Source organism: Marmota monax, unplaced genomic scaffold (genome assembly GCF_021218885.2).
Source record: "Marmota monax isolate L192 unplaced genomic scaffold, Marmota_monax_Labrador192_F-V1.1 WCK01_AAM20220418_F8-fsc00210, whole genome shotgun sequence".
Taxonomy (NCBI): Eukaryota; Metazoa; Chordata; class Mammalia; order Rodentia; family Sciuridae; genus Marmota; species Marmota monax.
In genome coordinates, this window is record NW_026695248.1 from 1,120,306 (window position 1) to 1,141,004 (window position 20,699).

The 20,699-nt window shown below is 36.0% G+C and overlaps 1 protein-coding gene across 14 annotated transcripts in view; it reads right to left on the reverse strand.

The window, feature by feature from the left end:
- The window catches only part of Tsga10 (testis specific 10), a 114,134-nt gene that overhangs the window by 17,153 nt on the left and 76,282 nt on the right, over positions 1–20,699 (reverse strand). For 11 of the 14 annotated variants that reach the window (XR_006850919.2, XR_006850918.2, XR_006850917.2 and 8 more), the window contains one exon: positions 6,441–6,650. The exons of 2 other annotated variants lie outside the window; for them this stretch is intronic. Coding sequence is in view for 9 of the 12 variants with exons in the window: in XM_046440338.2 (XP_046296294.1) it covers positions 6,441–6,650 (210 nt within the window). In the remaining 3 variants the exon portion in view is untranslated. Of the gene's footprint in view, positions 1–6,220; positions 6,337–6,440; positions 6,651–20,699 lie in introns of those variants that run through there. One more of the 14 variants, XM_046440336.2, reaches the window with a different exon arrangement.

Consider the following 20,699-nt stretch of genomic DNA (forward strand, 5'->3'; position numbering starts at 1 on the left):
TAATTTTTTATTGTTGGTTGTTCAAAACATTACATAGTTCTTGATATATCATATTTCACACTTTGATTCAAGTGGGTTATGAGCTCCCATTTTTACCCCATATACAGATTGCAGAATCACATCAGTTATACATCCATTGATTTACATATTGCCATACTAGTGTCTGTTGTGTTCTGCTGCCTTTCCTATCCTCTACTATCCCCCCTCCCCTCCCCTCCCCTCCCCTCTTCTCTCTCTGCCCCCTCTACTGACATTCATTTGTCCCCCTTGTATTATTTTTCCCTTTCCCCTCACTTCCTCTTGTATGTACTTTTGTATAACTCTGAGGGTCTCCTTCCATTTCCATGCAATTTCCCTTCTCTCTCCCTTTCCCTCCCACCTCTCATCCCTGTTTAATGTTAATTTCTTCTCATGCTCTTCGACCCTACTCTGTTCTTAGTTACTCTCCTTATATCAAAGAAGATATTTGGCATTTGTTTTTTAGGGATTGGCTAGCTTCACTTAGCATAATCTGCTCTAATGCCATCCATTTCCCTGTAAATTCTATGATTTTGTCATTTTTTAATGCAGAGTAATACTCCATTGTGTATAAATGCCACATTTTTTTTATCCATTCATCTATTGAAGGGCATCTAGGTTGGTTCCACAGTCTTGCTATTGTGAATTGTGCTGCTATGAACATCGATGTAGCAGTGTCCCTGTAGCATGCTCTTTTTAGGTCTTTAGGGAATAGACCGAGAAGGGGAATAGCTGGGTCAAATGGTGGCTCCATTTCCAGCTTTCCAAGAAATCTCCATACTGCTTTCCAAATTGGCTGCACCAATTTGCAGTCCCACCAGCAATGTACAAGTGTACCCTTTTCCCCACATCCTCGCCAGCACTTGTTGTTGTTTGACTTCATAATGGCTGCCAATCTTACTGGAGTGAGATGGTATCTTAGGGTGGTTTTGATTTGCATTTCTCTGACTGCTAGAGATGGTGAGCATTATTTCATGTACTTGATGATTGATTGTATGTCCTCCTCTGAGAAGTGTCTGTTCAGGTCCTTGGCCCATTTGTTGATTGGGTTGTTTGTTCTCTTACTGTCTAATTTTTTGAGTTCTTTGTATACTCTGGATATTAGGGCTCTATCTGAAGTGTGAGGAGAAAAGATTTGTTCCCAGGATGTAGGCTCTCTATTTACCTCTCTTATTGTTTCTTTTGCTGAGAGAAAATTTTTTAGTTTGAGTAAGTCCCATTTGTTGATTCTAGTTATTAACTTTTGTGCTATGCGTGTCCTATTGAGGAATTTGGAGCCCGACCCCACCGTATGTAGATCGTAGCCAACTTTTTCTTCTATCAGACGGCGTGTCTCTGATTTGATATCAAGCTCCTTGATCCATTTTGAATTAACTTTTGTGCATGGCGAGAGAAAGGGATTCAGTTTCATTTTGTTGCATATGGATTTCCAGTTTTCCCAGCACCATTTGTTGAAGATGCTATCCTTCCTCCATTGCATGCTTTTAGCCCCTTTATCAAATATAAGATAGTTGTAGTTTTGTGGATTGGTTTCTGTGTCCTCTATTCTGTACCATTGGTCCACCCGCCTGTTTTGGTACCAGTACCATGCTGTTTTTGTTACTATTGCTCTGTAGTATAGTTTGAAGTCTGGTACCGCTATACCGCCTGATTCACACTTCCTGCTTAGCATTGTTTTTGCTATTCTGGGTCTTTTGTTTTTCCATATGAATTTCATGATTGCTTTCTGTATTTCTACAAGAAATGCCGTTGGGATTTTGATTGGCATTGCATTAAACCTATAGAGAACTTTTGGTAATATCGCCATTTTGATGATGTTAGTTCTGCCTATCCATGAACAGGGTATATTTTTCCATCTTCTAAGATCTTCTTCTATTTCTCTCTTTAGGGTTCTGTAGTTTTCATTGTATAAGCCTTTCACCTCTTTTGTTAGGTTGATTCCCAAGTATTTTATTTTTTTTGAAGATATTGTGAATGGAGTGGTTGTCCTCATTTCCATTTCAGAGGATTTGTCGCTGATATACAGGAATGCCTTTGATTTATGCGTGTTGATTTTATATCCTGCCACTTTGCTGAATTCATTTATTAGCTCTAATAGTTTCTTTGTAGACCCTTTTGGGTCTGCTAGGTATAGAATCATGTCATCTGAAAATAGTGATAATTTAAGTTCTTCTTTTTCTATTTTTATGCCTTTAATTTCTTTCATCTGTCTAATTGCTCTGGCCAGTGTTTCGAGAACTATGTTGAACAGAAGTGGTGAGAGAGGGCATCCCTGTCTTGTTCCAGATTTTAGAGGGAATGCCTTCAATTTTTCTCCATTCAGAATGATGCTAGCCTGAGGCTTAGCATAGATTGCTTTTACAATATTGAGGTATGTTCCTGTTATCCCTAGTTTTTCTAGAGTTTTGAACATAAAGGGATGCTGTACTTTGTCGAATGCTTTTTCCGCATCTATCGAGATGATCATATGGTTCTTATTTTTAAGTCTATTGATGTGGTGAATAACATTTATTGATTTCCGTATATTGAACCAGCCTTGCATCCCAGGGATGAATCCTACTTGATCATGGTGCACAATTTTTTTGATATGTTTTTGTATCCGATTCGCCAGAATTTTATTGAGGATTTTTGCATCTAGGTTCATTAGAGATATTGGTCTGTAGTTTTCTTTCTTTGAAGTGTCTTTGGTTTAGGTATCAGGGTGATGTTGGTCTCGTAAAATGAATTTGGAAGTTCTCCCTCTTTTTCTATTTCCTGAAGTAGCTTGAAAAGTATTGGTATTAGTTCCTCTTTAAAGGTTTTGTAAAACTCTGCTGTATACCCATCGGGTCCTGGGCTTTTCTTAGTTGGTAGTCTTTTGATGGTTTCTTCTATTTCCTCAATTGATATTGGTCTGTTTAGGTTGTCTATATCCTCCTGACTCAATCTGGGCAGATCATATGACTTAAGAAATTTATCTATGCCTTCACTATCTTCTAATGTATTGGAGTATAAGGATTCAAAATAATTTTTGATTATCTTCTGTATTTCTGAAGTGTCTGTTGTGATATTGCCTTTTTCATCCCGTATGTTAGTAATTTGAGTTCTCTCTCTTCTTCTCTTTGCTAGCATGGCTAAGGGTCTGTAGATTTTGTTTATTTTTTCAAAGAACCAACTTTTAGTTTTGTCAATTTTTTCAATTGTTTCTTTTGTTTCAATTTCATTAATTTCAGCTCTGATTTTAATTATTTCTTGCCTTCTACTTCTTTTGCTGTTGTTTTGCTCTTCTTTTTCTAGGATTTTGAGATGAAGTATGAGATCATTTATTTGTTGGTTTTTTCTTTTTTTTAAGGAATGAACTCCACGCAATGAATTTTCCTCTTAGAACTGCTTTCAATGTGTCCCATAGATTCCGATATGTTGTGTCTGTTTTCATTTATCTCTAAGAATTTTTTAATTTCCTCCTTGATGTCTTCTATAACCCATTGATCATTCAGTAACCTATTGTTCATTCTCCAAGTGATGTATGCTTTTTCCTTCCTTCTTTTATCGTTGATTTTCAGTTTCATTCCATTATGATCAGATAAGATGCATGGTATTATCTCTACTCCTTTATATTGTCTAAGAGTTGCCCTGTGACATAATATGTGATCTATTTTTGAGAAGGATCCATGTGCTCCTGAGAAAAAAGTGTAACTGCTTGATGTTGGGTAGTATATTCTATATATGTCAATTAAGTCTAGGTTATTAATTGTGTTATTGAGTTCTATAGTTTCCTTATTCAACTTTTGTTTGGAAGATCTGTCCATTGGTGAGAGAGGTGTGTTGAAGTCTCCCATGATTATTGTATGGTGGTCTATTAGACTCTTGAACTTGAGAAGAGTTTGTTTGATGAACATAGCTGCACCATTGTTAGGGGCATATATATTTATGATTGTTATGTCTTGTGGGTGTATGGTTCCCTTGAGCAGAATGTAGTGTCCCTCTTTATCCCTTTTGATTAACTTGGGCTTGAAATCTATTTTATTTGATATGAGTATGGACACACCTGTTTGTTTCCGAAGTCCATATGAGTGATATGATTTTTCCCAACCTTTCACCTTCAGCCTATGTATGTCTTTTCCTATCAAATGTGTCTCCTGTAGGCAGCATATTGTTGGGTCTTGTTTTGTGATCCATTCTACTAGCCTGTGTCTCTTGATTGGTGAGTTTAAGCCATTAACATTTAGGGTTATTATTGAGATATGGGTTGTTCTTCCAGCCATATTTGTTTATTTATGTTACTAAACATGGTTTGTTTTCCTCTTTGATTATTTTCCCCCCTTTACTATCCTACCTCCCACTGTTGGTTTTCATTGTTATTTTCCATTTCCTCTTCCTGTAATGTTTTGCCAAGGATGTTTTGAAGAGATGGTTTTCTAGCTGCAAATTCTTTTAACTTTTGTTTATCGTGGAAGGTTTTAATTTCATCTTCCATCCTGAAGCTTAATTTCGCTGGAAACACAATTCTTGGTTGGAACCCATTTTCTTTCAGTGTTTGAAATATGTTATTCCAGGATCTTCTAGCTTTCAGAGTCTGTGTTGAAAGATCAGCTGTTATCCTGATTGGCTTACCCCTAAATGTAATCTGCTTCCTTTCTCTTGTAGCTTTTAAAATTCTCTCCTTATTCTGTATGTTGGGCATCTTCATTATAATGTGTCTAGGTGTGGGTCTCTTATGATTTTGCACATTCGGCGTCCTGTAGGCTTCTAGGATTTGGGATTCTGTCTCATTCTTCAATTCTGGGAAGTTTTCTCGTATTATTTCATTGAATAGATTGCTCATTCCTTTGGTTTGAAACTCTGTCCCTTCCTGTATCCCAATGACTCTTAAATTTGGTCTCTTGATGTTATCCCATATTTCTTGGATGTTCTGCTCATGGTTTCTTAACAGTCTTGCTGAGCTGTCTATGTTCTTTTCAAGTTGAAATACTTTATCTTCATTGTCTGATGTTCTGTCTTCTAAGTGTTCTACTCTGCTGGTAGTATTCTCAATTGAGTTTTTAAGTTGGTTTATTGCTTCCTGCATTTCTAGGATTTCTGTTTGTTTGTTTTTTATAACCTCTATTTCCCTGTATAGTTGATCTTTTGCTTCTTGGATTTGTTTATGTAATTCATTGTTGAAGTGATCTTTCATTGTCTGATTTTGCTGTCTGATGTCTTCCTTGAGACTCCAGATCATCTGAAGCATGTATATCCTGAATTCTTTATCTGACATTCCATCTGCTGCAGCTATTACCTCTTCTAACGTTGAGTTGATCTGCATTGCTTGTGGTCCTTTCTTTCCTTGTCTCTTCATACTGTTCGCGTTCCTTTCTACTTGGTGAAACTGTTGTGCTATTGAATTTTCCCCCTATATATTTATATTGGTCTTGTATAGTTGCAAAGTCTCCCTCGCAGGCGCGGGCGGTGGCTCTGCCCCTCCTCCAATTGGGGCAATGTGCCTACCACACCGGCAGGCTGCTGGGCCTGCTCTGCCGGTCGGTAGCAGGTCCGCCTACCTTGCAGGCGCGGGCGGCGGCTCTGTCCCTCTGCGGGCCGCTAGGCTTGTTCTGTCAGTGGTCGCAGTTCTGCCTACTTTGCAGGTGCAGGCAGCGGCACTGCCCCTCTGCAGGCCTCTGGGGCTGTTCTGCCGGTGGGTCTCAGGTCCGCCTACCTTGCAGGCGCGGGGGGGGGGGCGGCTCTACCCTTCCTCAGGCCACTGGGCCTGTTCTGTCTGTCGGTTGCAGGTCTGGCCTGTTCTGTTTGTGGTCACAGTTCCGTCTACCTTGCAGGCGCGGGGGGAGGGGGCGGCTCTGCCTCTCAGCAGGCCGCTGCGCCTGTTCTGCCGGTGGGTCGCAGGCTCGCCTACCTTGCAGGAGTGGTTGGCAGCTCTGCCCCTCCGCGGGCCACTGAGCCTTTTCTGTCGGTGGTCACAGTTCCGCCTACCTGGCAGGCGCGGGGGGTGGGGGGCGGCTCTGCCCCTCAGCAGGCCGCTGGGCCTGTTCTGTGGGTGGTCACAGTTCCCTCTACCTTGCCGGCGCAGGGGGAGGGGGCGGCTCTGCCTCTCAGCAGGCCGCTGCTCCTCTTCTGCCGGTGGGTCGCAGGCCCGCCTACCTTGCAGGAGTGATTGGAAGCTCTGCCCCTCCGCGGGCCACTGGGCCTTTTCTGTCGGTGGTCACAGTTCCGCCTACCTGGCATTGCCTAGAGTATTTTGAAGTGTGTTGCTCGATTTCCATATACTTGTGATACTTCATGAGGTTCAATCATCAGCACCATATAAAAATAAATAAATAATAAAGGTACTGTGTCCAGCTACAACTAAAAAATATATACAAAAAAGAAAGAGAACCTCTCTTTAATAAAATGTAGCAATGTTATAGTAATAGCAATTTTTAGAGGCATCTTAAAAATGTATTACATACCATTTCTATTTCTTGATCTTTAGCAACCAGCTGTCGATTAAGAAGTTCTTTGCTTGAGTCAAGTTTAATACAAAGTTCCCTTGTGGAAGACAAATCTGCAAGAGCAGACACTTTTTCAAACTGAACTTTCTGAAGCTCCTCCTCCATCTTCACAAGAGATTTATGCAAGGTTGAAATCTGGGATTTATAAGACCTTTCTGCATTTAAGTGCTGCAAAGATAGGATGATTTTTTAAATAAATGTGTGTGTATGTATATATTATTTTTTAACTGGAAAAACATGCAAAACAAAGTGGGACCAATCTTTTAACACTAGTACACTAAAACTATAAGAAGTTTAGACAATATAGGTATTAATAGTCTGTGCAAAACACTCCAAGAAAGATAATTCATGTTTCAAATTTCTTTTTTTTGTGTGTCAACATACCTTATAAATCAGATATGATAAATTGTGATATAAAGGTGTATTAAGAATTGTAATGCAAAAATAAAAAATTTAAAAAAAAAAGAAAGCAAAAGTAAAAAAAAAAATTTCTTTAAATAGGGCTGGGGCTGTAGCTCACTGGAAGAGCACTTGCCTAGCCATGTGAGGCACTGGGTTTGATCCTCTGTACCACATAAATAAAATAAATGCACACTGTCTATCTGCAACTACAAAATTAATTAAAAAAATAAAAGAAAACAGGAATTTAAAAAAATTCTTCAAATAAAATCTGTAAGTAGGGTGTTCAACTGGTCATTTAAAAAATATACTTAGGGGCTGGGGATGTGGCTCAAGCGGTAACGCGCTCGCCTGGCATGTGCGGGGCGCTGGATTCGATCCTTAGCACCACATAAAATAAAGATGTTGTGTCCACTGAAAACTGGAAAATAAATATTAAAAAATTCTCTCTCTCTCTAAAATATATATATGTATGTACACACACACACACACACACACACTTAGACCCAAACCTTTTCCCACTTAAAAAACTTCCACTCCTGATGCTAGCTCAGATATACACATTTGGTCTATTGTTCTATCTGAATTTGCCACTGTTTCAGTTACTCTACAAGTGTTTTGGCTAAAGACAAAATGTTAGTCACTGTTTCATTCACAGTGCCCATTTTTCTATTCTTGACTGACATGTTGATATGAAATTATAATATCATAAAATTATCACAATTTGATAATTTTCTAGCACTGACGCCTCTGAGGGGAAAAGATTCTGGGCAAGTGTAAATTAAAAATACAACCACTTATGAGAAATAAGAGCATATTTTCAAAACCATAACATGATTCAAGTTACATAAATGCTTTCAAATGCTCAAAATAATTTTATTTCCCACCCTTTACTTATGTAAGTACACTGCCACCAACAGAGAAATATATGTTTTCTATAATGTGAAAATAACAAAAAACTGAGAGGTGACGAAATTCACGCAATTCTACAAAGTGCGTTTACCAATATAAAGCACTAAAAATTGCTCTTGGCTTGTTATTTGGCCACAATTCATTCCCACCTCTCTAGCCATCCCTTCCCACTGCACTCATTCTAATTCATTCTTCATACCAACCTTCTATCCATATATCTACCCAGCCATCCATTCCATATTTATGGAGTAGTCTCTATGTTCCAGTTACTATGCCTCAATGTATATTCAAGGGAAGTAAGATGATCTATTATGTAACTTCCAGAACACCGAGGGATTCATGCATCAATCAAATAATGATACAGATGAATTTAAAATACATATTAAGAAACTATTTCTGTCCAAGCACCTGTAATCCCAGAAATTCAGGAGGCTGAAGCAAGAGGATTCTGAATTCAAAGCCAGCCTCAGCAAAAGCAAGGTGCTAAGGAACTCAGTGAGACCTGTCTCTAAATAAAACACAAAATGGGGCTGGGAATGTGGCTCAATGATCAAGTACCCCTGAGTTCAATCCCTGGTACCGCCTTCTAAATAAAAGAAAAGAAAATATTTCTGGAGAAAAGTAACAAAGGAAACCGACCTAGACTAAAAAAGTCCAGGAAGTCAGGAAAGACTTCCTTAAGTAACTGACTCTTTTATTTTTTTATTTTTTAGTTGTAGTTGGACACAACACGCTTATTTTATTTATTTATTTTTATATGGTGCTGAGGATTGAACCCAGCACATGCTAGGCGAGTGCTTTACCACTGAGCCACAACCCTAACCCCATAACTGACTCTTTTTAAAAAGAATTTTTATTAGCATGTTAAAGTTATACATAATATATAATAGTGGGATTATATACATAATATTGAGGTCCATTTTGATATAATCATAGTACCTGGATATGATTTGCTCCAGTTCAGTTCTCAGTAATATCCCCTTTCCCTTCCTTCCTCCTGTTCCCTTTTCTCTATTTAGCTGTTCTTTCTTCTATATATTTATAGATTTTTTAAAATTACTGTATTATAGATATACATAAAGGTGAAATTCACTGTGGTATTTCACACACAGGAGAGTTTGGTCAGTTTCATTCCACAGTTTCTCTATCAAGCAATGAGACTGAAGCAGAAATTAAAAGCCTTCCAACAAAGAAAAGCCCAAGATCAGATAGATTCTCATCCAAGTTCTACCAGATCCTTAAAGAACTAATGTCAATTCTCTTCAAATTATTCTACAAAATAGAAACAGAAGGAACACTCCCAAATTCATTCTATGAAGCCAATACCACACTAATACCCAAATGAAACAAACACACATCATGCAAAGAAAACTACAGACCAATATCTCTGATGAACATAGATCAGAAGTCCTTAAGAAATACTAACAAACCATATTAAAAAACAGTAAGGCTGGGTGTGGTGACACACGCATGTAATCCCAGCTACTTGGGAGGCTGAGGCAGGAGAATTGCAAATTCAGCAATTCAGCAAGGCCCCTAGCAATTTAATGAGACTCTGTCTCAAAGAAAAAAAAATAAAAAGGGCTGGGATATGAGCGCCCCTGGGTTCAATCCCCAGTACCCAAAACAAGACAAAACAAAAAACACCAGTAAGAAGGTAGTATACCACAATCAAATGATTGCATCCTAGGGATGCAATGTTGATTTAACATACACAAATCAAAAAATGTAATTCACCAAATAAACATAAGAACAAGAATCATGTGATCATCTCAATGGGTGTGGAAAAAGCCTTTGACACAATCCAGCACCCATTCATGTTTTGACACTAGAGAAACTAGAGATAGAAGGAATTTACCTCTTTATTATAAAGGCTATATATGACAAATTCAATGACAACATCCTTTGAATGGAGAAAAACAAAAAGCATTTCCTCTAAAGTCAGGAACAAGATAAGGATGTCGTTCTCACCACTCCTATTCATTATAGTTCTTGAAACTCCACCAGAGCAATCAGACAAGAGAAGGAAATTAAAGGAATACAAATAGGAAAAGAAGAAGTCAAATTATCTATTTGCTTATGATATAATACCTTATCTAGAGACACAAAAAAACTCTACCAGAACACTTCTAGAGTTTATAAATAAATTCAGCAAAGTAGCAGGATACAAGATCAACGTACATAAATCAATAGCTTTACTATATTCCAGTAATGCAGAGAAAGAAATCAGGAAAACTATCTCATTCACAATAACCTCAAAACAAAAAACACTTGGGAATAAATCAAACCAAAGAGGTTAAAGATCTCTGCAATGAAAATTAGAACAATGAAGAAAGAAATGGAAGATGATCTTAAAAGATGAAAAATTTCCATGTTCCTGGATAGGTAGAATAATATTGTCACAATGCCTACACTACAAAAAATGTTATACAGATTCAATACAATTCCCATCAAAATACCAATGATATTTTTTACAAAGCTATAAAAAAAATTCTAAAATTCATTCGGAAGTCCAAAAGACCCAGAAAAGCCAAAGCAATCCTGAATGAGAAGAGCAATGCTGGAGGTATCAGAATACTTGATCTCAAAAATATATGAAGACTAATAGAATAGACGAGAAGATACAGAGACAAACTCCATAGATATAGTCATCTGATACTCAACAAGATGCCAAAATCATTTGTTGGAGAAGATAGCCTTTTTTAAAATATATATATATATATATATATATATATATATTTTTTTAGTTGTAGTTTGACACAATATCTTTATTTTATTTATTTATTTTTATGTGGTGCTGAGGATCGAACCCAGGGCCTTGCATGTGCTAGGCAAGCGCTCTACCTCAATCCCAGCCCCAAAAGATAGCCCTTTAAAAAAGTTCTTACATACATGACAATAGTGGAGTGCATTACATTCATAATTATCCATTCACAGCACAATTTTTCATAACTCTGTATATACAGTATGTTCATGCCAAATTATGCCATTATACATGAACTCTCTTTTTTTTTTTTTTGCATTACAATTCTTAATACTGAATGGATAAAAAATGTGGCATTTATACACAATAGAATATTACTCAGCACTAAAAAAGAATGGGATCATGGCATTTGCAGGGAAATGGATAGCATTAGAGAAGATTATGCTAAGTGAAGTTAGCCAATCCCCAAAAAACAGATGCCCAATGTTTTCTCTGATATAAGAGGAGTGACTCAAAGTAGGGTAGGGAGGGAGAGCATGGGTGGAAAATTACCTCTAGATAGGGAATAGGGGTGGGAGGGAAAGGGAGGGAGAAGGGGAATACCAGAAGATAGCCTTTTAAACAAACAGCGCTGGAAAAACTGGATATCCATATGTAGAAGAATGAAACTAGATCCCTATCTTTCACCTGCATAAAAGTCAACTCAAGGCAGGTCAAAAATCTAGGAATTAGACCAGAAACTTTGCAACAACTAGAAAAAACATAGGTACAACACTCCAACATACTGATGTAAACACCAACTTCCTTAACAAGACCTCTAAAGCAAAAGAAATAAACCCAAACATGAATAAATGGGACTGTATCAAATTAAAAAGATTCTAGAGCAAAGGAAATAATTAAGAATTTGAACAGAGAAATCTTTACCAGATAAATCTCCAAGAGGAGACTAATATCCAGAATATATAAAGAACTCAAAACACTTAGCACCAAAAAACAACCCCATTAATAAATGAGCATAAGAATTAGATAAGCATTTCTCAAAAGAAATACAAATGGTCAACAAATATATGAAAAAATGGTCAAGATCCCTAGCAATCAGCAAAATACAAATCAAAACTAGAATGAAATTTCACTTCATTCCAGTGAGCATGGCAATCATCATGAATACAATTGCAATAAATGCTGGCAAGAATGTGGGGAAATAGATACACTCATATACTGTTAAGGGGTTGCAAATTAGCACAACCACTCTGAAAAGCAGTATGGAGATTCCTCAAAAAACTAAGGATGAGGGGCTAGGGCTGAAGCTCAGTGGCAGAGCGTTTGCCTAGCATGTGTAAGGCACCGGTTCAATCCCTAGCACTGCATAAAAATAAACAAAAATAAAGGCATTATGTCCACATACAACTACAAAAAAAAAAAAAAAAAGAAAATTAAAACAAACAAAAAAACACTAAGGATGGAACCACCACATGACCCAGCTATCCCACTCCTTGACATTTATCCAAAAGATCTAAATTCAGCATACTATAAGGATACAGCCATATCAATATTTATAGCAGCACAATCCACAATAGCCAAGTTATGGAACCATCTCAGATGCCTGTCAACAGATGAATGGATATAAAAAATGAGGTATATACATACACAATACTCAGCCAAAAAAGAAGAAATGACAGCATTTACTGGTAAATGGATGGAACTGGAGAACATCATGCTAAGTGAAATAAGTCAGACTAAGAAAGTCAAAGAGCAAATTTTTTTTTTCTCATATGCAGAAGCTAGAGAAAAATAAGGGAAAATAAAGGGTGGAATTCCATAAAAAGTAAAAGGGACATCAGTGGAGCACAACAACAAGTGGTTAGAGGGGAAGGAAAGGGATGGGAAAATGCAGAAACTATGGAATGAAATAGACCAAATTATGCTATGTACATATATGAATATATCAGCAAATTTTCCCTTTATGTATAACTATAATGGATCAATTAAAAAAACTATAAATAAATGGAAGATCAGTTGAGTAGAGGAAGGAGAACAGGAAGAAGGAAGACCAGAGGGAAAGGGGAAGTAGTAGTAGGGACTGAAATGGAGCAAATTATACTGCATACATGTATTATTATGTCAAAATGAACCCTACTGCTACATATAACTATAGTGCACTAATAAAACATTTAAAAAACAAACTACAATGAGTTATTATCTTATGCCTATTATCAAAAAGAGGAAAAATACATGTTGGTAAGGCTATGGAAAAAGAAAACCCTTATATACTGTTGGTGGGAATATAAATTAGTATATCCATTATGGAAAACAATGTTTTCTTCAAAACACTAAAAATGGGATTATCATGATTCAGCAGTCCCTTGGGTATATATCCAAGGGCAATGAAATCAGTATGTCAAATAGAAACCTTCATTCTCATGTTCATTGCAGTGTTTACTCACAATAGCTAAGGCATGGAATCAACCCAGGTGTCCATCAGTGGATGAATCAATAACAAACTTGTGAAGTATCTATATAGCTATATGAATACTACTTAGCTTAAAAAGGAAGGAAATCGTGCATTTGTGACCAGGATAGATCTGGAGGACATTAATGTTAAGTGAAATAAGACAGGCACAGAAAGACAATTACTGTGTAATCTCACTTTCACATGGAATCTAAAAAGGTTGATCTCATAAAATCAAGAGAGTAGAATGGTAGGGCTGTTACCCAGCGCTGCTAGTCCAAGGTACAAAGCTTCAGTTAGGAAAACAAATAAGTTCTAAAGACTTATTTTATAGCACAGTGAGTATAGTTAATAATAAGGTACTGTATACTTGAAAACTAAGAAAGCAGATCTTAAATATTCTAACCACATACATAGATATAAAGCCAAGTATATGAGATGATGAGTATGTTAATTAGCCTGATTCATTCCACAACATAAGCAGATATTAAATGATCATATTAGACTCTGTAAATATATACAGTTTTCACTTGTTAATTATATTTTAGTAAAGCTGGGGCAAATAAAGCTAGCGAGAATTCACACTGAAAGGAAGGGAGAAGAGAAAGAAGGTTAGAGTGGAGGAAGAGAAAGAAATAGAAGACAATAACAAGGGATGTCAAAACCTGAAGTTATTTGATTGAAATGATCCACTAAATTGATAAATCTGTACCTAGACTGATCTAAAATTAAAAAAAAAAAAAAAACTCAAGAGAATCAGGAATGAAAGAGGAGGGTTAGGAGTACAGCTCAGTGGTATAGTGCTTGCCTAGCATGTGCCCTGGATTCAATCCCCAACACTGAACACACATACACACATGCACACACACAAAAAGGGGGCGGGGGAAGAAATCAAAGAGGATAATGTGACATTACTAAATAAAAAGAATTATAAAAATAAACTATGATTATATCCTAATGAATTACTGAGATGAAATGAACGAATTTCTACAAACACAAACAACTAAAACACAAGAAAAAAATGCATTAACTGAATTACCTAAAATAACAAAGAGTTTTTTTAGTAATACTTTCCCAAAATAACAGACCAGATCCAAGTGGCTTCACTGGTAAATTTCACCAAATTTTTTAAGAAAAGTAATGTCAACTATATACAAACTTTTATAAAGAAAATCAAAGAGGAAGACACTCATTCTATGAGATCTGATTACTTTGATACCCAAACCAGACAAGGTATTACAAGAAAGCAAAACAAGATACTCTTAGGAATATAGACACAAAATCCTTAACAATAACACTGGAAAACCAACCAGCATCATAAGAAAAAGTTATTAAACCATGACCAAGTAGGATTTATATCAGGAATGTAAAATTGGTTTAGCATCTGAAAATGAACTAATATAATAAACCATACCTATAAAATGAAAACACATGACAATCTCAGATACATAAAAAAGCGTTTGACAAAGTCCAACACCCTTTAATGGTTAATATACTCTTCCAATTAAGGAGACAAAGGAGTTTGCTTACTCAATCTAATAAAGGACATCTTAAAAAAAAACCCTTCCTCTATCTTTTCCCTCCTCCTTCCCCCTGTTCTCTCACCTCATTTATTTATTTGTTTGTTTTATATACATTATATATAAATATGTTATATATTTATATATTATATCTATGAAATTCTTTTTGGCACATGTATATATGTATATAATATGCTATTGCTTAATTCATTCCATATTTCTACTCCTTTCCCTTCTTTCCTCCCTCCCTCTCATTTTCCTTCTTTTACTTATCTATCTTATATTTTTGTTTTTACAGCAGCACAATTCATAATAGCCAAATTATGGAATCAACCCAGATGCCCATCAACAAATGAATGGATCAAGAAATTGTGGTATATATACACAATGAAGTTTTACTCGGTCATAAAGAAGAATGAAATAATGGCATTTGCTGATAAATGGATGGCAATGTAGAAAATAATGCTAAGTGAAATAAGCCAGACTCAGAAAAGCCAGAGCCGAGAATGTTTTCTCTCATATGTAGAAGCTAGAGCAAAATAAAGGAAAGAAAGTGACAAGGAAGAAGACGGAATATCATAAAGATATAAGGTAGATATCACTACTTCTATCCAACACTACTTGAAGTTCTAGCCAGGGAAATAAAACTAGGAAAAAAAAAATCCAGATTAGAAAGAAAAAAATAAAAACTATCTCTATTCAGAGATGATATATTCTTAGATATTGAAAATCCTAAGAAATCCAATTAAAATCTATTAGAACTAGCAAACAATTTCAGTAAGGCTATAGGATTCAAGAAAGTCACAGTATACAAAAATCAATGACATTTTTATACCCTTGCAATGAAGAATCTAAAATTAAAAATTTAAAAATTCCATACCAAAAGGAAAAAAGAAAGAAAGAAACCAGGAGGCATGGTGGCACATGCCTGTAATCCCAGTGACTGAGGCAAGAGGATTGAAAGTTTGAGGATACCCTCAGCAATTTAGCACAACTCTGTCTCAAAACATAAAAAGGGCTGGGGATGTAGCTCAGTGTAGAGTACCCCTGGGTTCAATCTCTAGTACAAAAAGAAAAATCCAATTAAAGTAGCATTCAAAATAATAAAATACCTTAAGAATAAATTTCACACCAAGAAGGCATAATTTATACTCTGAAACAACAAAAAGTTGTTGAAGTAAATAAAAGATCTAGCAAGTGGAACTATATCCTATGTTTATGTATCAGAAGACTTGATATTATTAGGATGTTCATATTTCCAAACTGTCAGTTCAACACAGTCCCTATCAAAATCTCAGGGGACTTCTTTGTAGAAATAGACAATCTGATCCTAAAATCCATATGGAAATTCAAAAGACCCAGGGCAACCAAAAAATTCTTGAAAATAAAAACAAAAATAGGAAGACTCATACTTTTTTGTTTTTTATGTCAGTGTGGTACCGGTATAAGGATAAACACACAGATCAATGGAACAGAACTGAGAGTATAAAATAAGTAAATTGTCTATGAACTAATGATTTTTGACAAGGATGCTGACTGAGTTCATTTAATAGGGAAACAAAGTCTTTTGGACAAATGTTGCTAAGACAATAGCACAGCCATATGCAAAAGAATGAATGAATCTGTACCATGTACTTCACACCATGTGCAAAAATAAATTAAAATGGACTAAAGACCTAAATTGTGGGGAGGGCGGGTTCTGATGGAATAGCGTTCCTTTTTGAGGTCATGAAAATGTTTAAATGTTGCTTTTACTGAAGGTTGCACAACTCTATGAATATACCAAATACCACGGAACTGTATACTCTAAATAGTGAACCATATAGCATAAGAATCATTCTTATTAAAGCTATTACAAAACAGTAGTCCAAAATGCAGAATATAACTAAACCTGTATGTATTTTTTTGTTTTGTTTTTTTGGTACTGGGTATTTTTTTGAACCCAGGGGTGCTTAAGCCATGTTGCCAGCCCTTTCTCATATTTTATCTAGGAGAAGAGTCTCTTTCACTCAGTTACTTAGGTCCTTGTTAAGTTGCTGAGGCTGGCTTTAAACTTGCAATCCTCCTGCAGTAGCCTACTGAGCCACTAGGATTAGAGGTGTGTGCCACACCATGCCTGGACTAATGCTGCATGAAGAGGAAAATATGTAACTTTGTGTTTTTAAATATTTTTTAAGTTGTTGATAGACCTTTATTTTATTTATTTATATGTGGTGCTGAGAATCGAACCCAGTGCCTCATACATGCTGGGCAAGTGTGCTACCGCTAAGCCACAGCCCCAGCTCTACTTTGTGTTTTTTTTTTTTTTTATTTTTTAGCTGTACTTGGACACAATATCTTTATTTGTTTACTTTTATGTGGTGCTGAGGATAGACCTCAGTGCCTCGCACGTACTAGGTGAGCGCTCTACTGCTGAGCCACAACCCTAACTCCCCTTTTTTTATTAGTACACTGTAGTTATATATAACATTGGAGTTCATTTTGACACAATTATCAAGCATGAAATAGAATTTGCTCCAATTCAGTCCCTAGGATTTCCCCTTTCCCTTTCCTTTTCCCACTCCATTCCCTTTCTTCTACTCTACTCGTCTTCCTTCTATTTATTTATAGTTTTTCTTTAAATTGGTGCTTTATAAAAACACACAAGTATATTTCTGTATGTATGCAGGCAGTTTGGTCAATTTCATTTCACTGTTCCTCCCATTTCCCATCCCTCCACCTTTCTCCTCAATCCCCCTCCTCTACTCCACTGATCTCTCTTCTATTTTCACGGCATTCTCCCTACACCTTTTCCCCCTTATTTAAAGTTTTCTGCAGAAATTAGATCAAAATATCTGCAACAGAAAGGAAGAAAGGTCTAAATCTAGTGCTCTAAATATCTACTTTAAAATAGGAAAAGAATAGTAAGTTCACTCAAATAAGGCAGAAGAAAGAACTAATAAAGTAACATTTAGATTGCTAAAAAGAATCTTACAACTGTAACAAAATGACAAATATACCGTTAAAAAGATGAATATCAGAAAACCCTTTATGTATATCTATAATGAATTAGAAGATACTTCACAGAAGATGACAGATTAGTGACCAATAAGCATGTGAAAAGCTGCTCACCATCACTAGTAATGATGAAAGTGCAGGCTAAAATGACAAATGTAATAATGCCATACACCTATTAGCAAGTCCTGGAGAAGATGCAGAGTGACTGGCACTACCACCCAGAGCAAGCGGGAGTGGCACAAGCATTTCAGGAAACCATCAGTCAGTTTCTTAAAAAGTCAAGCAGACTTACAGTAAATTGGAGGGTGGTGGTGATGGGTTTTCCTAGCTTTTTATCCATGATAAATAAAAACTTATGTGCACACAAAGACTTGAAACAACATTTGCAAAAATTTTATTCATAATGATCAAAAACTAAAAGCAATTTGTTATGGACTAAATTGTGTTCTGCCCTGCTCCCATGTTTGTATGTTGATGTCCTAACCACTAATATGACTGAATTTGAAGGTAAGACTTTTAGAGATGTCATTACACTTAAATGGCCAGGGATAGGGATATAGCTCAGTGGTACAGCACCTGCCTAGCATGAGCAAGATGAATGGATAAAGAAAATGTGGTGTATGTACACAAGGGAATATTACTCAGCATTAAAGAAAAATAAAATTATGGCATTTGCTAGTAAATGGATGGAACTGGAGACTATCATGCTAAGTGAAATAAGCCAGTCCCAAAAAACCAAAGGCCAAAATGTTCTCTCTGATATGCGGATGCTAACCCATAACAAGACAGGGTAGGGAGGGGAAGTATAGAAGTTCATTGGACTAGACAAAGGGGAATGAAGGAAAGGGAGGAGAGATGGAAATAGGAAAGATAGTAGAATGAACTGGACATAACTTTCCTGTGCTCATATATGAATACTTGACCAGCATAACTCCATATCATGTACAACCACAGGAATGGGATCCAAATTGGAATGGGTTGCATTCCACGTAGGTATAATATGTCAAAATACACTTGTCATGTATCTAAAATTAACAAATTTTTTAAAAAAGGAAAAAAATGATTAGGCATATACCCAATGGAAATTCCTACCTATGTTCACCATATGAAAGAATATTTTCAACAACATTTTGTGCAAACTGGAAACAATTCAAGTATGTTCAAACAATTCAAATAATTAAAGAATAAATAAAAAGAAAAAGAAAAGGATGAACTAACTGGGCATGGTAGTGAACACCTGAAATTCCAGCTATGTGGGAGGCTGAGGCAAGAGGATCCCAAGTTCAAGGCCAGCCTGGGCAACTTAGCAAGACCACATCTCAAAACAAAAACACAAAAAAAGGAATGAACTAACATACAACAATATGAATAAAGTTAAAAAACAAGCTGAATGAAAGAAGCCAAAACACAAATAAATGTATACTACCTGATTCTGTTTATGAAAAATTCTAGAAAATCGGCAGATCTAATCTATGGTGATAGAAAGCAAATCAGCAGTTGCTTGGAGATTTGGATGGATGACTGCAAAGAGGTTTGAGAAATGTTAGGGAGATGATGAAAATGTTCCATATCTTCTGTAATGGTAATTATAGAAGTATAAAATTTGTTAAAACTCATTAAATTGTATACTAAGATGAGTGTTTGTACTTTATGTAAACTATACTTCAATAGTTGATTTAAAAATTAAATTTACCAACAGTTCATTACAAAGTAAACACATGAGATGGTGAGATGTTGCATTGCTATATGAAAGCACACTTTGAAACAAAAGTGTTATTTGAGCAAGTAATTACACAATGATAAAATATTCTCAGCAGAAGAATATAGAAATAATGAACTGATATGAAACTAATAGCAGTCTCAAAAATAAAGCAAAAATGAGAAAATCATTCGGAGGAAAATAAACAAATTCACAATTACAGAGGAAGATCTTAACATCTCTCTTCCAGAAATTTGAAGATGGGTTGGAGATATAGTTCAGCAGCAGAGCACTTGTGTAGCACAAACCAGGGCCTGGGGGTTTGATCCACAGCATGTACGTATACATGTACTCTCTCTCTCTCTCTCTCTCTCTCTCTCACACACACACACACAAATACATACACAAACCAGAAGTTAGAAGATAAAAATGCAAATTTAATAAATATAAGACTGACACTACTAAGCTTAATCTAATATATAAGTATATGTGTACACACACACACATTACATATAACACATAACAATAAGTGAGCACACACGCTTGAAGCTCACACAGAATATTATCAAATACCAAATGTATACCCTGCTACCAGCAAGTCTTAACAGGTACAAAACAACTGGCATCACATAGGCAATTTTATCCAATCACGATGTTAAAAATATTAGACAATAAAATATAAGATGCAACAAATAATATTAGATGCAAAAAAAGGAAAAAGAAAAATAACCCCTAGTCCCCTGTACATTGGAAATGGAAAAAAAAAAAAAAAACTTTAGGGGCTGGGGTTGTGGCTCAGCGGTAGAGTGCTTGCCTAGCACGTGTGAGGCCCTGGGTTTGATCCTCAGCACCACATAAAAATAAATAAATAAAATAAAGGTATTGTGTACAACTAAAAAAAATAAATATTTAAAAAAAAAAACTTTAGTAATAGCAAAGTCATAAAGGAAGCAGGCTATATTTAAAACAATGGCAATGAAAGCATGACCTCAACACTTGTGGGCTATAGCCAAAGAAAAAGGGAAAAATACAGTCTTAGAAGAAAGATACAAAATCATGGAATGTGATACAATTATTTTAAAATTCATCTGAAACAGTTTAATAAGGGCCAAGTAAGGTCAAAATAATTTAGGGGAACATTAATCATCCCAGATATCAAGATTAACATAAACCAGGCATAGTGGCACACAGCTTAATCCCAGCAACTCAGGAGGCTGAGGAAGGAGGATCACAAATTCAAGGCCAGCCTTAGCAACTTAATAAGACTCTGACAAAATAAAAAATAAAAGGACTGGGATGTAACTCAGTAGTAAAGTGCCCCTGGGTTCAATCCCGAGAACCATAAAAAAAAAGACAGGATGGCTAAGTAGACAACTGGAGTTGAATGTTATTTTTCTGACAAAGTACACTTATATTTCACTGAAGAAAGGATGATGGATATTAATCCACAAAAATAAGAGTTCGCTATTTCAAACACAAAATCAATCTTAAGTGATTAAAGACATATTGGTGAAGAGCAAAATTCAACATAAAACTT